This window comes from Mus caroli, unplaced genomic scaffold (assembly GCF_978045245.1).
Source record: "Mus caroli unplaced genomic scaffold, Mus_caroli_1 scaffold_9, whole genome shotgun sequence".
Classification (NCBI taxonomy): Eukaryota; Metazoa; Chordata; class Mammalia; order Rodentia; family Muridae; genus Mus; species Mus caroli.
In genome coordinates this window covers 42,232,145-42,255,734 of record NW_028227264.1, presented here as the reverse complement: position 1 = coordinate 42,255,734, position 23,590 = coordinate 42,232,145, and the positions used below count along the sequence as shown (strand labels likewise).

Here is a 23,590-nt window from a genome sequence, read left to right as displayed (position 1 = left end):
TGAAATTGTGCTGAACCACAGAGTTCAAATCAAGTACTGGGCCAGCCAGGGCTACTTAGTGATATCCTATGTTGAAACCAAACAGCAATCAAAAGAATGAAAAACCTTTTTTGGTGTTTGCATATTTCTCTCCCACAACCTAGCTCTCTGAGATTTTCTCTCCAGTTGTGAACTATTTCTTTTCTTTCTCCATCCCTGGCTCCCCATCTCTGTTCTTTAGTTAGCTGTCCCATGGTTCTAAGAGATTTCTCACTTTCAGAATAATCGAGAGGGTCTCATTTACCCAGGGCTGGCCTCAAAGTCTGTAACCAAGCACAAACGTTGGTACCTCCTTGAACCTGGTACCGATCAGGTGCTTGGGCTTGTTAGAAGCAATAGATGCTCAATCTGGAAACCCCTGTGCTAGTGGCTGGAAGTGCAGACTAGGAATGTTTCCTTCTGATGAGGGGCTCACATTGTGTAGGACATGAAAAGGGTAGACATTTGCGAATGACTTTTAAATGTTGGCACGCTTTCAAGTCATGTGTTCAACACAATTTTCTCAGCCTTTAAATATGATTTTAGGTCAATTACTTTAAAGTTGGTATCAACGACTCCAATTAGTAATCTCAACAAAAGTAAAAGTAGTTTTGCATGCTTGTACGTCGGTCTTGGGCAGACTGCAGTTAGTTGACTATTTATCCTGAATGTTCTGGTCTTTGGCTACCTGTCAAATGAGGCAATGGGGCAACATCAGGTTTACAGCAGCACAAGGTGCCATTTACTAAGGGGGCACTTTGTTGCCACACCAAAAGGGCTGAGTTTCACATCACAGCATTTTAGCCATGGCCACCCTGGTTTCTCCACACTGCTGGACTGTGACGTTGTGCATAACAACACAGGTCCCTCCCCTGATGAGCTCCACTGACTTTTAACCAAAAAGAACCCTCTAAAACAGGTCCTCGTCACCTCTAGAACAGACTGTCATCGATTGCTCTATAGGAGTGGGGCACAGATGGGAGGTTCTACACAGTGAGGACTGCCAGATTCCTCAAGTAAGGAAGGAGGGTAGGAAGGAGGTCCTGAGAATAACCAGATCCAGGGCACCCCAGCACCCTCGGTGGACAGGAGGGGGGAGCTGGATGGGAATAACAAGAGAACATGAAGCATCCTGATAGGTCTTTGCAAACATAGGTCTTCCTAACAAGGTTAAGGGAGAAGGTGCAGGGTCTGTGGCCACCTATCTTAGGTGTAAGACTCTAAACTCCAACGTGTACTCTTTGTCTACTGGGTTTAGGCTCTTTATCTACCAGACTTTCCACATGAACACTGGACAGAAACAATCTCTCGATGTAAAGAAATGTACAATTTGCTTAAGAAAGGTGTTTCTCAAAGACTGAGGACTTTCTCCTAACACAATGGATGGACACTCTGAGCCCTGCTCAGCTTGAGGGGATGGGTCCTGAGTTCCTGAAAGGACGGTCCCTTGGGAAATCTTCATTTCCTAGCGATAAGAGGAACCTCGTAATGACCTGAGAGCTTGCATACTCCCAGTAAGACTGTGTACCTGACACACACTGCCTGTTTCTTACTTCCCAAGGAAAAGCGCTACTTTAAAGCAACTTTATGAAGAGATAACATGTTAGGACAAACTCATCTTTGTATTTATTTCACTGTATTCTTTTGAGACACGGTTTCACGTAGACCAGGCTGGTCTTGAACTCACTTTGTGCTCAGGGATGACCCTGAACTCCTAATTGTCTTGCTTCCATCTCTCAAGTGCTAGGATTACCTGTGAGCACATTTTGAATTTTTGACTTTTCTGTTTGTTTTTTGAGACAAGGTCTTGCTATGTAGCCCTGGCTGTCCTCGAAGTCCTTATACAGGTCAGGATGGCCAGAACTAGGAGGTATTCTGCTGTATCTGACAAGAGTTGGTTTCTTTTTTTTTTTCTTTTCTTTTTTTTTGGGGGGGGTGGGGGGGTCGAGACAGGGTTTCTCTGTGTAGCCCTGGTTGTACTCACTCTGTAGACCAGGCTGACCTCGAACTCAGAAATCTGCCTGCCTCTGCCTCCCAAGTGCTGGGATTAAAGGCGTGCGCCATCACTGGTTGGCCTGGTTTCCTTTTAAAGATCTAGAGTCTTGCTATTTACCTAGTTTGGCCATAAGTTCTTGCTACCAAGCAATCCTCCTTTCTGGGCACGGTGGTGCATCTGTTTATTCTCAGCACTCAGGAGGCAGAGGCAGGCAGATCTCTGTGAGTTCGAAGCTAGTTACATAGTGAGACCCTGTGTCAGAGACACAAAAACAACAACAACCAAGAAAAGAAAAAGAACTCCTCTTGCTTTGTTCTCTTCCGTGGCTGGGGTGACTTGTATGTCACAGAGCCCAGCCAGTCTACCCATTTGAGAGGTGTTGAGAGCTGTGTACACATGTGTAACCATCACCATAATCAAGATAGACGGGAACTCGGACTATCCTCACAGGGGTTTCTGCTGATAGTACTGGGGATTGAACATAAAGCCTCGTACCTGCTAGGCAACCAGGCTACTTCCTCACCTCCAGCTAGCACAATGCCTTTGAAAATTTACCATGCCCTGGGGTGTCAAATGCTTCTCTCTCTATTGTCAACTACTAATCTATTGCCTACATATACCAAGATCTAAAATGTTTCCAGTTTGAGGCTCTACTGAATGAAGTTGTTATAAAAGTGCTAGTACGGGCAGGGCGTGTAAGGGGTAGTCAAGTTGAAGGGCACGCAACTGGCTTTATAAAAAAGCAACTGGAACTAAGATGGAGTGTTGGGGGTGGGGATGCTTATCCTGAATAGAGGACTGCTGACCAGGCTGCTTCGCAGTATGGGAAAATGGATTGCAACATTACTGTGCAGGGCAGAGTGATACATACTCTACTTGTTTAATTTTGACAGGGACTGGAACTGAGCCAATAGACTCAGGCTCGTTTTCCTGTCTACTTTTTCAGGGCATGCTTGATGGCCTGTCCAGGCAATAGGAACAAAGGGCTCTATTTTCAGAGTCAGAAGGTCTGTCCAGCTGTGCAGCTTTGGACAGGGATCTATAATCTTGGCTTATGGATATAACAAACTGCAAGGGCTGTTGGAAAGATGACTATGTAAATCATTTTGTGGGTGTCTAGTACCTAAGCAGGACTCAATGGGCAGATATTTCCATTGAAAGCATGTCATGTAATACCTTTGATTTGTAAAATAAAACAAAACCACCAATGTTTTCTTAAAAAACGGGATGGTTTAGTGTAATATTTAAAGCCACATCCCATTCCTTCTCTATTATTGCCAAAAGCATCGAAGAACTGGAAAAAGCCAAAATCGCTTCAGTCACAGGAGCTCTGGGTGGCTAGGTTTTTTTTTTTTTTTCTCCTTTGTCACAGTTCTCTGGTTCTTAGCAGCACTTCAGCGACTTGTGAGCCTCCCTGAGCTTCTCAGCGCTTTTCCTGGAGCTCTGACTGCTGGTCTGGGCCTGTGTAGCTTGGGGTTTGTTTCTCTGGAGCCACTAGCCATTCAAATGTTCCCTCTGCACCCACATGTCCTCTGTGATGGACTAGAAAGAGCACTAATTGGAACTGGAAGGGATGGGTTTGAAGGCGGACTTTATCGCCCCGCCTCCAGCACGTCTTGTTTTGGTCTCGGCCTTTGGAACATCTTTTCCGGTCTACTGTAGGCAACACATGACCTCACTAGGTTGCAGCAGTTACACTACCAGGTCTGTCTCAACAGATGCCTGTTGATTCTGTCGATCCCAAGCACTTCTTACCCAGGCATTTTACATTTCCCACAAACTCCGGACTCCCTCGACTGCTTTTGTAGCTCAGGTGGGGGTGGGGACGCTTATCTGCGTTAAGACTGAATCTGGAATCCCTAAGTGGTGAGTCAGTAACGTCCTGAACAAACGCTCACCCTTTAGGAAAGGAGGGACTGTTTTCTGCCTCGTCGGAGCTTAGACTCTCTCACCTGGGTCTTGAGTTTAAGGGTTGGCTCTTAAGGGATTGTAGGGGACCACGGGGAGTCGAGCTGATCCCGCATACACGCTGCCCTGAAGGGTTGCTCTCGACTTCCTTTCCATCCCTGCAACCCCTTACCCACTCCTCCCAGTCACACACCAGGGGGCTGCACGCTGGCTGCTGGCTGCAAGGACTTGCAACACCTGGTGCTGGCTGCAGCCCTCCGGGCAGTGTCTGCTAGGCTGGCCTGCCGCCTGCCCCTGCCCCTCAGCCGGGCGCTTAAGGACTGTCCCCGGTGAAGCCTAGGGGTGAGTTGGGAAGAGGCGGGACAGCGCTCCGCCGCGCGCGCAGTTTAAACGCGGGCACGTGGGCCTCATTGGGTGAGCGCCTTGCGGTTGGGCGGGGCCAGGTGCTGCATTCCTGCACCTTTGCTGAAGGCTAGACCCAGGTGTTCCTAAGGTTGTCCAGAAGGCCACTAGGAATTTTTTCTTGAGCCATTCCCAACCCCCCTCCCAGAAAATAAAGGGAGTTGTTTCTGTAAAAATAATAATAATAATAATAACTCCCTAAGGTACTTGGGGGGGGGGGCGAACCGCTGACCCTGAAATCAAGCCTGGTTGCTTTAAATTTGCATTTTTACTAAGGAAAGAGGTGAAAGCAGAAGCCCCTACTACATGCGTATAATAATTGGACGTTCCCGGCTAAGAACACTTATAACGAAATGCTGTTGTAAGTAGTGTGGCTTCAAAAATGTGTTTAAGGAAACGAAATTTAAGGCTGGAGAGATGACTCAGCCATTAAGGCTAGGCTCACAACCGAAAATACAAGAAAAAGAAATTTAGCCACACAGGTATGGTGGTGCATGCTTTTAACCCCACCTTTCAGTGAGAAGAGGCAGGTGGATCTTTGTGAATTCAAGGCCAGCCTGGTCTACATGATGAGTTCTAGGACAGCAAGAGTTACATAATGAGACCCTATCTATCTATCTATTTATTTATCTATCTATCATCTCTGTCTAGTTTTTAAAGTGAATTTTGTTGGAGCATAACAAAGACCAGACAGTCGTGTGCTGCCACTCCTGGCTCATTGTCAAACACACCTGGTCCATTGCCAAGGTGGTTCGCAGCAATTTTGTAACCTACCAAAGCAGAACAAAACGGATTCTCACGTTTTCTCTCCCCATTTCTTTTCATTTTCCAGTCCAGAGCACAACCACCAGAAGACACCAGAAGGAAGCCAGTGTTGGAAAAACTTGGCACTCTTTTTACGGCTGGAAGGAGAAGGAACACCAGGAACGGATTAGAGAGTCCCACCAACTCAAATAGCAAGTCGGCCTCTGCTAAAGTCCCAAAAACAGGGAGTGAGAAAACTAAGGCTCAGGACAACCAACTAAAGGCAACCGACGCGGGCGAGGCGGGCCCCAGGCAGGAGGCTGAGGTCCAGCCCGCGGAGAGCTGTGTTCAGGCAACCCCCTGCGACGCCGAACAGTCACCTTGCTCCAGCATCAATGTAGGGGTTGTGCAGCAGTGCCACAGCAATGATTCAGCCCAATTAGAACCTCTACAGGCAGAGGGAGAGACTTTCCCAGATGCCACCACCGCTGCCAAAGAGCTGCTGCATTCCTCACCAGGGAATCGCTCCAGGCAGGAGAGCGCAGAAACGCCCGCCCGCAGTCCGGGGGAGGACGCGTTGCCTGGCTCTGGCCTCCAACCAGAGACAGCGAGAGGTGTGTCGGGGTCGCCGCCAGAGGAGCACCTCCTGGGAGGAGTAGGAGAGGCCCCCGACGGAGCCCCCGGCGTGGGTGCCGAAGCGGGCTGTTTGGGGGCCCCTGGGGACGAGGTTCCTCCAGGTGAGCCTCCCGGAGCCCAGGACGCAGAGACCAGCCACACAGCCGGGCCAGTCGACCGCGCGCATCCCACCAAAGTGCTAACGTTGGACATCTACTTGAGCAAAACTGAGGTGGCTCAGGTGGACGAGCCGGCCTCGATTGCTCCGGGGACAGACGACTGCGAGGATTCGGACGACATGGAAAAGAGGTCAAGCGGCCGCCGGTCTGGTCGGCGGAGGAAGTCGCAGAAATCCACCGACTCCCCGGGTGCGGATGCGGTGACGCCCGAGAGTGCGGTGTTCGACGACGAGGTGGCGCCAGACGCTGCGGCTGAGAACTGCTTGGCGGAAAGGAAAGTGAAATCGGTACAAGCGGTTCCCGACGGAGGCGCAGCCCCGGTCGCCTGCCCGGAGTCAAAGGCCAGCTCCTGCCCCAGAGGGCAACCCCGAGGGGAGCCGGACCGCGGCAAGCCCCTGTCGCCCACCAAGCGGAAGGGTCGCAGCCGTGTCCCCGAGGCGGTGCCCAGCTCGCCCGGCAGTGGCTCTCGCGCTCCCGCCAAGGAGTCCCCACCCAAGAGGGCGCCCGCTGCGGCGGACAGCGGCGAGGAGGCGGGCCGCGTCGTCCCGCGCGAGCTCACGGTCAAAAGCAGCTCGCTGCTGCCCGAGATCAAGCCAGAGCACAAGAGGGGTCCGCTGCCCCACCACTTTGATAGCCGGGGCGACGGGGGTCGCAGCAGGGGAACAGGAGCGTCCGACACCGACGGCCTGAAGCCCAGGAACCAGTTCGGAGTGGGCAGGTCCACTGTGACCACCAAAGTGACCCTGTAAGTAGCTGCGGAGTCAGTCTGAGCAGGGGGCTGTTTAGGGTTGGTCTGTAACCTGTATATTTTTTTTTTCTTGTGAAAACTTCAAAGAGAGAAAGAACTGTTTGTAGAACTAAAGCTTGGGGTGTGACACATTTGGCAGTCTCCGCCGCTAATTCCTGCTTTAAGATCCAAGTTAAATGAATGCGAAAATAGGATCTATCCCTTGAGGCACTGTGTTTACGTAAACAGCAGAGATAAGACTTAATGGCTTGATAGAGCCAATTATATTCTTTATCCAAAGTGCACAGGGGTATTTCAGGAGCCAGCAGTATTTTGAGTGTGGCCCAGTGGCATTTACAGGGAAGACTTTAAGAGAACTTTATTATGGGGTTAGTACACTGTTGTCCTAAAGCAAGCATTAAGGATATCTCTAATAATCCCCCCACCCCCACCCCCGTCGGTGATCTAGTAAGCACTTTTGTTTCTGAGCTGGAAATGACTTTTCTCTTATTGAGATGATCGGCGTTGTTACTGAAAATTTCCTAAGTGAAAGGACACAGAACAACAGACCGTACCTACTCGCTTGCAAGTTTAGCAATTTCGCAAGTATCTACTGAGTGCCCTTTGTTCTGTGTGCTGTGGGGGGAGATGAGCCATACCTGTGATGCAGCCTGTTGCCCTCACCGTTTAAGTCCCCCTTGTGGCAGTAAGGAGCATACAAATCAAATTAAAAGGGCCGGGTGGATTTTGCCATTGTAAGGGTTCTGGAAGTACAGGACAAGAAGTCACCGGTTTCCTGGAGGAGCCTGGGCTTGTGGTTTGATGGTAACTGATTTGTGTGGCTAGGAAGCCCAGGAGGGCTCTCTGTAGAACTGAGCTCAGGCTAACTGTGACTCTTCCCAGCAGGTGAAAATCATTTGCAGCATTATCATTTTTGAATTGAATGGTTTCATTCTATTTGATGTCCCCAAAAGACGTAAGGTTTGAAACAGGTCTGTCTGGAAGCTAGGAGGAAAATGTGCTTAATGAATAAGGTTGAACTGTCTCACCAGCTGGCAGCCTGGAGACCTTTGACATAATCAGCTATTTATTCTGTAACGGTAGCGTCAGGAAAATTTCCCCACTGAATGATGCCCATTATTTGTGGAAGAGTGTGACTGAACACAGAAACCTGCTAAGCCTAGCTAGGAGAAACGCTGCAGGACTAAATCCAGGCTGGCCGCTCCACCTGTCATCCAATCAGAAGGCACCAGTGGAAAAACCAGTAATGTTACACTGTTAAGGGATCAGTAAACAAGTTCTGGAAGGGATCTTACAATGGAACTCTTCTTTGGGTCTGCATCCTACCAGAACTGAGCCAAGTGTCTTTTTTTCTCACTACCGGTCACTTCTTTTTAAATCGGTTTCCTCACCACCCGTCTTTTTAAAATTTCTTATGAACTGGCAAACTAATGAAGTGGAAAATTAAGAATTTTATCTAGTTCTTTGGCCTATTTCTGTCAATCTGACAAAGGCTTTCAGACCTCTAGTCCTGTTATGGCTGGATTTTTGGCAAAGATATTAACTGATTGTAGTTTGGTGTGGTGTGGTTTGGTTTGTTGGTTTGGTTTTGTTTGGTTTGGTTGGTTTGTTGGCTGGTTGGTTGGTTTGGTTGGTTTGTTGGCTGGTTGGTTGGTTTGGTTGGTTGGTTGGCTGGCTGGTTAGTTGGTTTGGTTGGTTGGTTGGTTGGTTGGCTGGATTTTTTTGATGGGCTCACCTTGTAGCCCAGGATGGCTCCTAACTCACTGTTTAGCCAAGGCTGGCCTGAAACTCAAGGCCATTCTTCTGCTTTTCTCTCCCAAATGACAGGATTGAGATGTGAGCCTGGTTTGGGAAAGAAAAATTAAAATAAGATTGTATCACCTAAAAAACAATGACTTAATCCTGTTCAAAGACTGATTTCTGCAGGTTCTCTCCCAAACTTAATCCTGTTCAAAGACTGATTTCTGCAGGTTCTCTCCCAAATGCTGAGATTTGCAGAGGGGTGTGTTTAAGGCAGGGAGGCACTTCCTTTTACAGTGTAGCTGTGGCTCTTTTCACTCCCTCTCACCTCATAATGAAGGCATTACAACATGCATTAGAGGAGCCTGCCTTTTAATCAGCCCCAACTGGGTTAATTGCAGTGACTCTTGGTAACACAAGTTAATGGTAGAGAGTTGGGTTGTAAAAGGTATTTTGATCTGGTGTAAATCTTTAATGAGCAGATGTGCTACCCATGGGGAGCCGAGGCCTCACCTGGACATTCTCCTTGCACATCCCAAGACGTGCTTTGATGTCTACTTCAGTGATGCCCTCTTCCTGTGCTGACTGGTCCGCTTTTGCTTTTTTTAAGATTCCTCAGATTGTCACCTTTGCTCATTAATTAATTAACACAGCATTTGCAAACCCCGTGTTTCTGATGGACCTGATATCTCACTGAACACCACCATCTCCCATCCCCCATCCCCTCCACATTCACCACACACACACACACACACACACACACACACACCATTGATAAGGAAAGCGGCTGCGGGGCTCCAGGCCAGTCTAGTCTGACCACATAGTGTAATGTGGCTTCTGAGACATGAGCTCCTGCTTCAAACCGAGGCCTTGTCACCAGCTAGGTGACCTCAGAGGAGTCACCTGCCTTCTCTAGGTCTCAGCTTTCTCTCTTTAGAAAAGAACAGGCAAGTTGTACATTGGGTAAACCAAATTAAATAACTTCCCAAGTGCTTGGCAAACGGTGGTTTTCATTTAGCTACAAACTGACAAGCTCCTCTGCCTGCCCTGAGGAATGTTTATATAAAATGGTTCATAAAACAAAAAAGTGGGAGTGGCTCTGTCTGAAAGCAGCCATGGGGAGCCTCCTGGTCCTGTAGCCTCTGTTAGCCCTCAGTGTAACCCCTCAAGGGGACTTCCAAAATTCCCTTAACCAGAAGTTTTGTGTGAAATAAAAGCTAATTCTGTTCTAAATTATGTAGGGGTTTTGTTTTGTGTTACCTTTTAAGTTACAGATACAAAAGAGAACAATGGGCCAGATATGTGAAATGCCTTGGCTAAATTCACACAGATATTAGTGTGAGAGCCAGGACTGAGGCCAAGGCAGGCAAATGCCAACACAACACATTCTGCTATTATGAAAGAACACACTGTGTACATTAAAGACATTATTCCCAGTAATAAGTAATTAGACCTAAGAAATGTGAATGAGCTGGGAGACTCTGCCCTAGACACATTAACAAAATCAGTTAACAAATTATGGTATAGCCGTATGGTAAAAAAAAATTTGCTTCTACTAATGTTTGTGTAAAATTCCAAGGAATTCAGTCTTAGGACCCTGGAAGTTATAATGTTAACTCATCCTTTTGTCTTAGCAAAAGGCAAGCAGCCAAGCAAGCCCTATGAACACTGCCATTTTCATTCTAGTAAAATATTTATGCGTATGAAACCACTGGGAATGGGGCAGAATGCTGACGAGCAGCAGGTTTAGGGAAGATTTAAAAACACTTTCCATGTTCAGAGGGACAGCTCAGTGGATACAGTGTGAGGACCTGAGACCCATAGAAAAGGTGGTCATGGGAATGAGTGTCTCTAATCCCAACATTCCCGTAGTGAGATGGAAGATGGAGCCAAGAAAAGCTTGGCAGCTCCCAGACCTGACAGCCTGGGCGTGCAGTGCTGAGCATCAAGAGACTGTCTCAGCAAAGTAGAACCTTGACACCCATGGTTGTCCTCTGACTTCACACATGCATGCATGCATGCATAAATACATACTGCACATTTAAAATAGGGGAAGGCATTAAGTATTCAAATTTGTTCCTTATACCTTGTAATGTCTGCCAGTTCAGGGCCACTCACTGTGAGTAAATAGGAATACTTGGTAAATTAATAGTTTCTTAGATTTATAGTCTCATCTGTCATACGCAGGTAAGATACTTTATATTAAAAATATGTGCGTGTGTTTGTAGGATTGTGTAGGAGGTTTCATGGGAAAGCAGATACACACCAGGGGGATGCGGACTTTGTGGTCTCTTTGGCAGCTGGTTTGTATGTCGACTTAACACCAGGCTGCTAACTGCCCTGTTGCTTTGTCCTTGCAGCCCTGCCAGACCCAAACATGTGGAACTAAATCTGAAAACTCCGAAGAATCCTGACAGTTTGGGAAATGAGCACAACTCATTTAGCCAGCCAGTTCATAAGGGGAACACAGCCAACAAAATCTCCTTATTTGAAAACAAGCGGGCTAACAGTAGCCCCCGCCACCCCGACGTCCGTAACACAAGGAACAATCCTCCCTCTAGTAAGACATTTGTTGGGAGGGCTAAGCTGAACTTAGCCAAAAAGGCCAAAGAAATGGAGCAACCCGAAAAGAAAGCTGTGTCAACCAGCCACCAGAATGGCCTGGTGGTCAAAGAGCCATCTGCAGAAGGGAAAGGCACAGCAGTCCCTGTCCCCAGAGAAGAGATTCTTCCAGCCACCAGAGGAGGGGAAGGAGAGTCCACCAAGGATCAGGTCCTCTGCCCTGAGCCTGATCAAAGTGATAAGCTGGATGTACAAACAGACACTGCCTGTCCTTCCCACCCAGGGCCCACTGCTCTGGTTCCTGTGAAGGACTCAGAGCTCTCAGGAGAGGGCCAGTCAGAGGCTGCTGACAGCAAAGGCCCCGTCCTTAACAACACAAGTGATGTTGCACAGGACATCGCTGCCATTTGTGATGCCAGAGAGGCTCCCCCAAAGCCACAGGATGCAGTTTCTGACTCACAGCCAGCTTCAGCGGCTGAGTCAGCTAGGGAGTCATCTCTCCCGCCTTCTGCACCCATTTCTGTGGACGCTCCCCAAGATGGCTGTGTTCAAGTTCCCATATGCAGTGTTCCCTGCACTGCTCTAGAAGTGTCAGAAAACCACAATGGATGTGTTTCGCCAGTCTCTCCTCACACTGAGAAAACTCCCGTCTCCAAACCTGGAGTGGGAGAAGCCAGCCCTCCTTCCACCCCAGAGCACAGCCCAGAAACTATGGGGAAAGACTGTCCCTCCAAAGTCCTCGTCCAGGTCCGGTCCTTTGTGCTTCCCGTGGAGAACCCTCAGGATGTGAGCTCTCAGGTCATCTCAGAGAGCTCTGAAGTTAGAGAGGCACAGCTGCCAAGCTGTCACAGTAATGAGCCTGAAGTGGTTTCTGTCACCACTTGTGTTCCCCAGCACGAGGATGCACCAGACACATCACCCAAGGACATCCATCACAGAGGAGAACATGTGGCACAGTATCCACCACACATCACACAGCCAGGACCTGAGAAGGCTCCGCCCATCCAGAGCAGCAGTGGGATGCCCCAGACAGCGGAGTTCATCCTCACCCACTCTCCCAGCAGCAGAAGTCACTCAGAAGGCCCCCAAAGGCCAGGTCAAGATGTGACCAGTCCACTTACCCCTACCAGGCTTTTGAACATTTCTGCTGGTAGTGACGATAGTGTCTTGGACTCTTCTTCTGATATGGAAAAATTCACTGAAATTATTAAAAAGATGGACAGTGCAGTATGTGTGCCCCAGAAAAAGAAGAAGGCCAGGGTCCCAAACTCTCCAGCCCCTCACTTCGCTATGCCTCCCATTCACGAGGACAGTTTGGAAAAGGTGTTTGATCCCAACGTGTTCACCATTGGTTTAGGGAAGAAGAAGGAAAGCCTGGCAGAGGTGTCACCAGCTTTGCACTTGCTGCAGAACCACGACCCCATATCCAAACTGAGAGCCAAGCGTGCATCCACCGAACAGAGCATCCTCTTCAAGTCCTTGCACACTAACAGTAATGGGAAGAGTGAGCCACAGACCACTTCAGAAGCAAGTGACAAGGAGAACAGGGACATCAACAGCGGTGGAGTTAAGAGGTCACGGCTAGAAAACAGCACGCTTTTCTCAAGCATGCTCTCTTCTCTGCCACAAGACAAAATCTTTTCTCCCTCTGTGACGTCAGTCAACACGATGAGTACATCTTTTAGCACTTCTCAGAACAGCTCCGTATCTCAGTCATCAGTGGTACAGCCCAGGAAGGAGGGTGGCCTGCCCTGTGGCTCAGACAAAGAACAGCCACACCTTGTACCCCACAACTCCTTAAAAGTCTTCAATTTCAACTCATCAAATACATCTCATCTGGGTTCCAGCCACATGGAAAAGTACCCACAAAAAGAGGGAAGCAAGGAAGATGTGAATTCTCAGGGCAATCTACAATTGCCAGAAAACAACCTTTCAGACTTACCCAAACTGAAGAACAGCGATGGCGTGGAAGGTGTTCTGAAGTCAAACCTGCCGAATGTCGGGAGCGTTGACACGGACTTCCTGGGCCTTTTCAAAGCAAGCCGGTATGACCCAGGCCCTTCCTTTTCTGGAATGTCCTTATCAGACTCTATGGTAAGCACTAACTCTTATTTAGATGGGATGTTTGTAAACCTAGAGGCAGTGAGGGGCTCAGGTTGTATTTTACAGGGGTTGTACATGTGCAATAAGTTTCTATTTGTTTACCATGTACCTTTTGTTTTGTTTTGAGACAGGGTTTCTTTGTGTAGCTCTGGCTGTCCTGGACTTAGTTGTGTAAACCAGGCTGGCCTTGAATTCACAGAGATCCACCTGCCTGTGTGCTATGGTTAAAGGTGTGCACCACCACTGCCGTGCCCCTCTCCCCCCACACTCTGTGCACTTGTAAATCTATGTGCAAGGAACTCTTGGAGTCCAAGAAACAAAGACACCAACACTTCCTCCCCCAAGACATTTGTGGCCAAGCTGGGAGAATAAGTTATGTTTCAAGGCCTTTGTGAATGTCAGTGTTGTACTATGGAAAGTATAGGAAAGATGCTTTGAGCGATCAGAAAACCTAGGAGAATCGTGTTCTTTGTGGTCTCTGTAAAAACACTCAGTGCTATATTTAGAATTTTCAAGATGTGTGAAACAGCTTCCTCTACTTGCAAAGGCCCCACCCAGCCCAAGGATCCCCCTTTTCCTTCCTCTTTGCTCTGAGGTTTCACTCACTCTCCATAATCGTCATATGTGTAGTTGGGAAAGAACCAAAGTGGGAATTTTGGTCTTCCTCAAGTTTGTGGCATAAAGTTTAGTTTGCATTTGTTCTTTCCCTGATAGAGGGAGCTGCAAAATGCAGCTTCCATTTCTTCCTCTCTGACCTGCTTGAAGTTTCCTCTTTGATGGAGACTGAACTGAACGTAGGGCTTTTTGTAGTAAGCGCGCTGTTTGTTGCTGGGCCCCATCACCAGCCTAGGACTGTTGGTGCTCTTCTGGTTCCAAGCTCACTGTTTAAGTTGAGGGAGACTGTGCCTGTAACTTGCTTTGCAGTGAGCAAAGCTGTCAGGCAAGTAGAGACATGACCACAGAAAGGACCTGGCGCCCTTCTTCACTGGGCAGGGTGTGGAGGTGGTTTTTGCTATAATCTTCTCATGTTCTGTGATTTTGGAAGCTTTTTCAAAATACATGGTTGGCTAGTTGTGATGAGACACACGTCACCAATCACAGCACTCAGGAGGCCGAGGCAGGTAGACAGAAAGTTCAAGCCCTGCCTCAGCTGTTTAACATGACTCTGACTAACACACACGTGCACACACCCAGGTTTTCAGCATTGTTACCTGCAGGTTCTCTTTTTTATGGATTTTGTAAACTAGTAGATTTTAAACTTTTTCATAATTAATTAATTAACTAATTAATTTATACCCTGGTCACTCACATCCCTCCCCCAGCTCCCCCTCCACACAGTCCCTCCCCTCTCCTCACCTCCCCTTCTCCTCTGAGAGGGTGGGGCCCACCGGTGTATTCTCCTGCCCCCAACATGCCACATCAAGTCTCTCCAAGGCTAGGTACATCCTCTTCCACTGAGGCCAGACAAGGCAGAATGGGATCCATAGCCAGGCGATAGCTTTAGGGATATTCACTGCTCTGGTTGTTGGGAGACCCCATGAAGACTGAGCTGCATATCTGCTACGCATGTGCAGGGACCCAGCCTGTGTATGCTATTTGATTGGTGGTTCAGTCTCTGAGAGGCCCCAAGGGTCCCGATTAGTTGACTCTGATGGCCTTCCTGTGGAGTTCCTGTTCCCCTTTGGAGCCCTCTATCTTTCCCCCTTATCTTCCATGAGAGCCCTTGAGCTCCACCCAGTGGGTTTGTGAAAACCCATTTACCTTTAAATATTGAGATCTCCAAAGAGCTTTTGTTTAATGGTGCAGCACATCTGTATTAGAACTTCATGTGGGAACTCAACCCCCTAGAAAACAAATGTGTGAATCCTGTAGCCTTCAGAGCAATGGCTTGCTGTATACCCCATATTCACTCAGAAAGGGCAGATCACCTCTTGTTACTATGAGCATAGCTTTGAGCTCATGGGGAACCAGGAAAGGTTCTTGGGACAAACCTCCCTTACTCCAGGACCATGCCACCCCAGCCCAGTACTGCAGGATGAGCCCAGAGCTTCACACATGCCAATTATAAACTCTTCATCACTGAGCTGTGTATCTTCATCACCCTTTGACAATCCACCTGTACTACATAGAAATCCTAAAGGATTTATCAGGAAAAAAACAAAAAACAAACAAACAAAACATGTCTCTCAAGCACAAGTTAGTTTTCTGCTGGTCCACTTCCCATTCATTTCGCCTTTGTTCCTGTTAGCTGGCCGTAGATCATTTGTTATTTGGCTATAACCCAACAAGTCTGATTTTTAAAATTATTTTTTCTAAGGGCTGGGGAAATGGCTCAGTTGTTAAAGCAGTTGCCTTGCAAGTATCAGGCATGAGAACTGGTTGGAGCCCCAGAACCCATGTAAATGTAATGTGTGTGTGTGTGTGTGTGTGTGTGTGTGTGTGTGTGAGCATGTGCCGTGACCCAGCTGTGATCCCAGTGCTGGCAAGGGCAGAGGCAAGGTCCTCAGAGCAAACCAGTTAGCTAGATTAGACCTATTGGAGAGCTATGGATTCGGTTAAGAGACCTTGCTTCAATATATACGGCAGGAAGTAAGAGAGAACAACTCCCACAGTTGGCCTCCAGTCTCCACACTCACATACATGTGTGCTCACACATGAACACATATGCACATCACACACACACGAAATGGGAAAAAATATTTACTCTCTGAAATGGAGTCAGATGGCATAAAAGAAGAAATAAAGAGTTTCGCTGACTTCTAGGCCTTTTGTGATATTTTTAAAAATGTCTTTCTTTGGGTCTTAGGCTTTGTTGATTGTGGTTTATATTAGATATATTTCTTCATTTTTGTTTTAAATTTTAGGTTTTTCCTTCAATTTACCAACTTGTCACATGTGCACAAAACAGCTCAGCATATGCCCTCTGGTTGCTAATAATCCACACAGGGGTCTTATTTAGGCCTTGTGGTCCTAGTCCACTGGTGTGAGGAAGGGGTGAGACCAAAGGTTGGCCTCGGGAGAGGCACCCTGGCTAGCCTGCAAGGAGCCAGCTTTTGTAATATTTTTACATGTATAATTATTTTTATTATCTTACACATTTCGGGTTTTACTGGTCTCGTCAGGTGATCTTGTAATGGTTACTTCCGAAGCCATGTAAAAAGGTATTTTGTCCATCAAAAGAGAGGAGAGTAAAATACTATGTGCAGGGCTGCTGAGATTGTTCAGTGGTTAGAACACTGGTTGCTGTTCCAGAGAACCTGGTTCAATTCCTAGCAAAGGCATGGTGGCTTACAACTGTCTGTCACTCCAGTACCAGGGGAGCCAATACCCTCTGACTTCCAAAGGATACTTGGTGCATATCCATACATATGGGCAAAACATTCATACACATAAATAATCTTTAAAAAATACCATGTGCAGTGTATATTGTGAAATGTATTATACCTCCTTTTCTTCTTCTTGTCTCTCTTGCTGTTCTGGGGATTGAACCCGCAGCCTTGTACATGCTAGGTGAGTGCTCTGCTCTTGTGCTGCTTCCCTGATCCTCTTTTTACTTTTTTTTGTTTTGAGACAAACCACGTGGCTGGATTCCCTAGTCTGGCCTTGAATGCACTCTGCGGCATTCCTAGGCATCCCCGGGTTTGTGGCTCTCTGCCCATTCTCTCCTGTAGCTGCAATTGTAGGAAAGTGATCCTCGGCCTCACAGTGCACAATATCCTTTAGACTAGTATTTGTCACATGATGGAGGAGTTGCTGTGGCAGCACAATGTCTATAGATCCAATGAGGGTGTGTGTATGAACACACCAATCAACTTAGCTCTTTTTAGTCAAGTAACTGATGTATTTGATTTCTTCCTTCCTTCCTTTCATTCCTCCTCCTCTAATTCTTCTTCCTTTTCTTCTTCTTCCTCTTCCTCCTCTTCCTTCTCCTCCTCCTCCTCCTCTTCTATTTTACGTTTGCAATTACTAAGATTCTTTGACATGCAGTCTCCTGGTCGGTTCTTAGCCAGTGAACTGATATAAAGCATAGATCTGACTTTTGGGCCCCAGATTTTCTAGTATGGCTGGAAATACTCTCGACATTAAAATGAGTAAAAGCTGTAATGGAAAATCCGTCTGGAAAATCTTGTGGTTTAACTGTGTAAATTCAAAAAGAACACTAACATAACTTGAGTGTAAAGCAAGGTAGACTGCTTCAGTGCTGACAAATGGTAAAGAAACTTCGTTCTGATTTAAGGGATTGCAGGTGGAGAAAAGGCAACTGGCCTGTAGTGTTGTAATTGTTGACCACATTTCCGTTCCTCTGATTGCAGACTCTTAGAGGAAGTATGCACAGCAAACTCAACCCCCGGCCTGGCAAGGTAAGGTTATTCTAATTTCTAGTCCAGATTCTCTCCTGATCTGGTGAAGGGAGACAAAATGTTGCCATTTCTATTGTCTTGCAGGTAGTGATATTCAGTGAGCCCGACGTCTCTGAGGAGTGCATCGAGGTTTTTGGGGACATCCAGGACTGCAGCTCCTGGCGCCTCTCTCCAGTGATACTAGTGAAAGTTGTCCGAGGATGGTAAGAATGCACTGCAGGTGCAGCTTACAGCTGGTGTTAGGGTGCACTGCAGGTGCAGCTTACATGTTAGGGGGCACTGCAGGTGCACCTTACAGCTGGTGTTAAAGTGTACTGCAAATACAACTTACCACGGGTGATTAGCTTTCTCAGTTACCATTTGGACCTCACCGTTTATTTATGAGTGTGCCTTTATCAGCATAAATAACTTACACACACACACACATACACACACACACACACACACACACACACCACAAAGCTGGCAATCTGGCTCAGTGGGTAGGGGTGCTTGCCACTAAGCTTGGTGAGCTGAGTCCCATCCCTAGGGCACACACATGGTGTGTCCTGGCTCCTACAAGTTTCCCTCTGACAAGTTGCCATCAACAGATGGTAAGATAGGAATCGTGTGTAACACACATGGTTTTGGTTATAAAAGTGATACATGTTTATGATAGACAAATCATAAAAACACAGTAGAACACATAACATTGCTTTAGATAGAATTGGGACCCAAAATATGGTCTTGACTCGGGTATCTAACGAGGTTGGTAAGGGCTGCATTTGGAAGCTGGAGCAGTGGCTTGACAGTGAGAAGCACTTTTAGCTCTTCTAGAGGACCTGGGGTTGGTTTCCAGCACCCACAGATGGCTCAGCACCATCTGAAACTCCAGTTTCATGAGACCAGACATCTCCCTCTGGCCTCTGCTGGTACTGCATGCACGTACCCAGACATACATACAGGCCAAGACAACACAAAAACCCAAACACGGAAAAATAAGTAAAACTTAGATTTTAAAAAATTACATTTGTTCAGGCTGGAGAGATGGCTCAGAGCTTAAGAGCACATCTGCTTTTCCAGAGGTCCTGAGTTCAATTCCCAGCAACCACATGGTGGCTCACAACCATCTGTAATGAGTTTTGATGTTCTCTTCTGGCATGCAGGCATGCATGCAGATAGAGCACTCATATATATTAAATAAATAAATAAATCTTACAAAACAATTACATTTGTTCTATTTATAGGTCAGGTGTGACTTGTTAAACCTGTATGTGGTTAAACAAAGTTAAACAAAGCTGAATGTGGTTGCTCATGCCTATAATCCCAACCAACACTCAAGAGATTAAAAGAAAGTTCTAGGCCAGCCTGGTCTTATTTAGCAAGACCCAATCTCACAGGCATGCACATGCACACGCACACACACACACACACACACACACACACACACACACACACATGCACACCACAAAGCTGGCAAGCTGGCTCAGTGGGTAGAGATGCTTGCCACTAAACTTGGTGAGCTGAGTCCCATCCCTAGGACACACACATGGTGTGTCCTGGCTCCTATAAGTTGCCCTCGGACCTCTACTTGAATGTCATGGCTCACATTTGTAAACTGGAGACAAGATCTCACTATGAAGAGCAGCCCGACCTTAAACTCACAGAGATCCATCTGCCTGTATTTACCTCCCAGTCCTGGGGTTAAAGGCGTGTACTGTCACACCCAGGCAATCATTTAATAAATCAATAAACCAAATGAGCTGGTAAGGGAAGATAAATAAATTTCTGAGACTTCACTGAAGAAGTGACCTGAAGTTGTTTATTTTTCAATTTTTGACAAAAGTTAGTTTTGATTAAGAGATTAATGAAAATGTAGATACTTCCATGGTTTCTAAAACTTGTTTTGCTGGTTGAGTTGTCTCTCAGAAATGCCCAGGAAGTTGAGTGAAGAAAAAAATTGCAAGCAAAATCAGAGTATCGTGTTCGTCTTCACCTTGTACATACACGCTGGGCTGGGGTCAAGAGGCAGCCACCAAACATTTATGAGTAACTTGTGGGTCAGCTTCACACATGCTATTGAGGGGAGCACTCAGCCACAGAGCTGTATCCCCAACTGCCTTTTTCTTTCCACACATCATCTTGCCAAGTAACTAGCCTGGCCTTGGACTCACTGGATGCCCCACTTGCAATCCTTCTGCCTCAGCCTCTGGAGTAGCTGAAACGGCTGCTGTATACACCAAACCGAGTTATGACCTAAAAAATTAGCTGTGTTTCTTTCAATCTCCCTCTAATTATTATGCAACGTATTTTCTGACAGGGCTTTTAATATTTTAATATGTTTTTCTAAGTAGTGAACATATCATTAGAAAAATAAAGTGTACTTTCATTATCAAATTAGAAGACTGAAAATTAGGTTAAAAACAAAATTTGCAAGATAATTTCATTTGTAGCTGGACAGTTACAATCTCTTTTGCAACCTTTTTTTAAATTTAGCTATAACAATTTATCTTTTAATTTTATATATATGTGTATGTTAGTGTTTATGAGTGGAGGTGCCTATGGAGGCCAGAGGCATCAGAACTGTAGATAATGGGTAGTTGAGAGCCATCCAGAGTGTGTGCTGGGACTCAAACTCAGGTCCTCTGCAGGAGCCGTAGTTGCTCATAACCACTGGACCACCTCTCCAGCCTGCCGTTAGAAACTCTTAATGCGCTCTTGAAGGTGTAAGCCCTCCCATTCACTGTGATGTTTTCCTTAGTGCTGTGTGGCTGCTGGGAGAATCTTTCAAAATTCCTTTTTGTTAACATAAATATAGTTCTGTGTATCAATGTATCTGTTGATTCAACTGTGATGTATACATTATAATACCTTTAAGAGAAATGTGTAATACCATACATGAGAGGGGACAGTTCATCCAAGAGCACATATGACAGTCTCCCTTGTCAGTTCCATGAACATGGGCACTCTATCACAGTGATAACTCAAACATTCTCCAAAGTATCTGTAGAGGTTTTTAATTATCTGAGGCTTCATGAAACCCAGTAATGTTGGTCCTAGGGCAGAGCTTATGCTATTTCTAGTTAGTGGTGTACAGTATGTATTGGCCAGAATTAAACAACCACCATAACAGATAATGGCTTTTCTGTGTTTTATTCGCAGTTGGATTTTGTATGAGAAAGCCAATTTTGAAGGGCATTCTCTTGCTCTAGAAGAAGGTGAATTGGAACTCTCTAGTATCTGGGGAACAGAGGAAATTTTGGATGAAGAAGCAGAGTCTGATAAACCTGTAGTGATTGGTTCCATCAGACACGTGGTTCAGGTAGGTTATAGAAATGTGGACTTCACTCAGCACATGGAGATGAGTGTCAGAGATAATTTTAAGGGAATCAATTTATGAAATAAATGAAAAAAGCATTTGATTGTTACTCAATGGATATGTGTTTTATAATATAAATAGTTATATATCATAATTAGAAAAGAAACAGTATACTCATTAGACATTTTCATGATAAATCTATTAGGTACACTTTTCACTCTGCCTTCCACTCGCACCCCAAAGGAGCCGCTTACTAAGGAACCTGGCTGCCATGCATTCTCTATGAACTGACTGGTTTCTTTCTCTCTCTCTCTCTCTCTCTCTCTCTCTCTCTCTCTCTCTCTGTGTGTGTGTGTGTGTGTGTGTGTGTGTGTTCTTGTGTCTATATGTATACTTGCCCATGGAGGCGAGAAGAGGGTATGAGGTCCCCTGTCCCCTGGAGCTGGAATTGCAGGTGGCTCTGAGTCGGTGACATCGGTAAGGGGGGGGGGGTGAACTCTGATCCTCTGTAATCACAGCAAATGCTCTAACTTTTGAGCCGTCCCTCCAGTCCCTTGCTTAGTATTTTATGTCTACATGAAGTTCTACTTTCCTTAAGGACTGTAAGGTATTTTGCTCTAGAAAGACAGTAAAGAAATAGTTTAGTTGATGGCTCAGCTCAGATTGTATGTGGATTTAAAATAATCATTTGAATCGCTCTGTGTCTCTGCTTCCTGGCTGCCATTCGGTGACCTGCCCTGTTCACATATGCTACAGTGAGATCCAGGCTCATCTTAGATCCAAGCAACGACCCTTGAACCTATGAGCCCAAATAAATCTTTCCTCTAGACAACAGAAGCCCAGAGTATTTGAGATATTTGAGGTCAGTTACAGAAGTGGCTAGAACTTCCTGCTTATTTTTTAAAGAAGGTGCAGTCAACATGTTTCTTCGTAAGCGTGTAATTTCTGGTGTCATACAAATGGAAGATTAAATAATAACGTTATACAATAGAGGGAGAGTGCAGTAGAGAAAAGTGGAAGCTTCTAAGATGGGAAGAAAGAAGCAGAGAGAAGTGCTGCCTCTTTCCTAGGTCAGTGCTTCCTTTAGTTTGTTTGAAGACAGTCTTGGGTAGCTCATGCTGGCCTTGAACTTCCTGGTCTTTCTGTTTCCATTTCACACACTGGGATCACACTCCAGGTCAGCATTGATGGGGACTTAGATGACGACCATTACTCCAAAGGGTTTATCTTCTAGTAGGTTTTGGCATGAACTGACTCTGTAGTTCAAGCTGTCTCTAACGTTGCAGCCATGTCTCTGTGTAGCCGTAGCTCTCAGAATAATAGGCGTATTTCATCATCACCAGTGTACTTTTTGTTTCAAGTAGGGTAGATAGTGTGATAAGTCATGTAAGATATGAGAACTACTACTTCATTATTTTATGTATATGAGTGTTTTCCCTGCTTTTATGTCTGTGCACCACACACGTGTCTGGTGCACAAGGAGGTGGTGAGCCTTCATGTGGGTGCTAAGAATTGAACCCCAGTCCTTTGTAACAGCCACCAGTGCTCTTAACCACTGAGCCAACCCTTCAGCTCCGAGGAACACTATTTTAAGATGTCCTCTCGGTGGAATATTTTGCATTTACATATGAATGTAGCACACACCTATATTTTTTATTTATTGCTCAAATAATATGTGTAATAAAGCCTTGTTTACAGCAGTCATCTGAAGTTTGCTACCATGATTTGTGTCTGTTCCTTCACTTATTGGAGTTCTTGCCCTCTGGTTGGTCATATTCAATCTCCTGTTTGCATAATTCTAATGTGCCGTAAATACAATGCTATTGTCCCTTTTCTATTCAACATTTCCATTCTCAGTCATTTTTTTTTCTGTCTTCGTGATTATTCCCCAAGATCACAATCCTGTGAGTAACTGCTTACCATGAGTCCCAACTGATGCATATTGATTAAGGCAAAGCTCCAGGTATGTGCAGGAAGGAAGCTCAGGGATATAGCTCCTGTTTGCTAATACAACAAAAGCTTTTCATGTTACCGCTTGGCTGGAGGCTCAGCTGCACATTACACTTCATTGAGAGGGTGTGTTATTCGTTCCCGTGTAGTACTTAAGTGATTTATCAACATTTATTTGCTATTTCCAATTACAATGGCTCTTAAGGTTGTTTCTCACATTGTTTATCCTTTCAGCTTTATACGGTGATATTTTTAATTGTGTATGTGTATGTGTGTAGGGGGCTGTGTGCACATGAGTGTAGTGCCTGTGGAATCCAGAAGAGTGTGTCAGATCCTCTGCGGCTGGAGTCGCACGGGGTCTCCAGAAGCCTGCTGTGGGTGCTGGGAACTGAACTCTTGTCCTCTGCAAGAGCAGCAAGCACTCTTAACCACGGAGCCATCTCTCTAGCCCTTCCTCCTCCTCCCCCCTCTCCTTTTTCCTCCTCCTCTTCCTATTTTTCTCTGTATCTTCTAAATACGCTTTGTTAACACAATTGTTTGTAACTCCAGTTCCACCACTAGGACAAGGCATGCAAGTGATATACATGCCGGCACTCACACCTATACATTAATTTTTTAAAAAAATGACATTTTTAGTTATCGTAGAAGAAAGAATAATGAGCTTATTGCAAGTTCAGCATATATGGTATAGTTATTGTATCTGTAATATATATGTATGTGGGCATTTTTTTTTCTTACAGGATTACAGAATTAGTCAGATCGACTTGTTTACTGAGCCTGAAGGGTTAGGACTCCTGAACTCGTACTTTGATGACACTGAGGAAATGCAGGGCTTCCCTGTGATGCAGAAGACGTGTTCCATCAAAGTGCACTGGGGCACGTAAGTCTTCCATTTCAAATTCAGTCTTAATGAGGCTTCATCAGGAATACTAAAGAGGATGTAGGGATTCAGTGCTCTAGGTGCTG

At 46.0% G+C, this 23,590-nt stretch overlaps 1 protein-coding gene across 1 annotated transcript in view; it reads left to right on the top strand.

Annotated features, from left to right (window-relative positions):
* The window catches only part of Crybg1 (crystallin beta-gamma domain containing 1), a 196,621-nt gene that overhangs the window by 138,349 nt on the left and 34,682 nt on the right, over positions 1 to 23,590 (top strand). The window contains exons 3-8 of the mRNA XM_021174985.3: positions 5,157 to 6,607; positions 10,711 to 13,006; positions 17,329 to 17,376; positions 17,461 to 17,579; positions 20,518 to 20,677; positions 23,365 to 23,504. Coding sequence (XP_021030644.2) covers positions 5,157 to 6,607; positions 10,711 to 13,006; positions 17,329 to 17,376; positions 17,461 to 17,579; positions 20,518 to 20,677; positions 23,365 to 23,504 — 4,214 coding nt within the window. The remainder of the gene's footprint in view (positions 1 to 5,156; positions 6,608 to 10,710; positions 13,007 to 17,328; positions 17,377 to 17,460; positions 17,580 to 20,517; positions 20,678 to 23,364; positions 23,505 to 23,590) is intronic.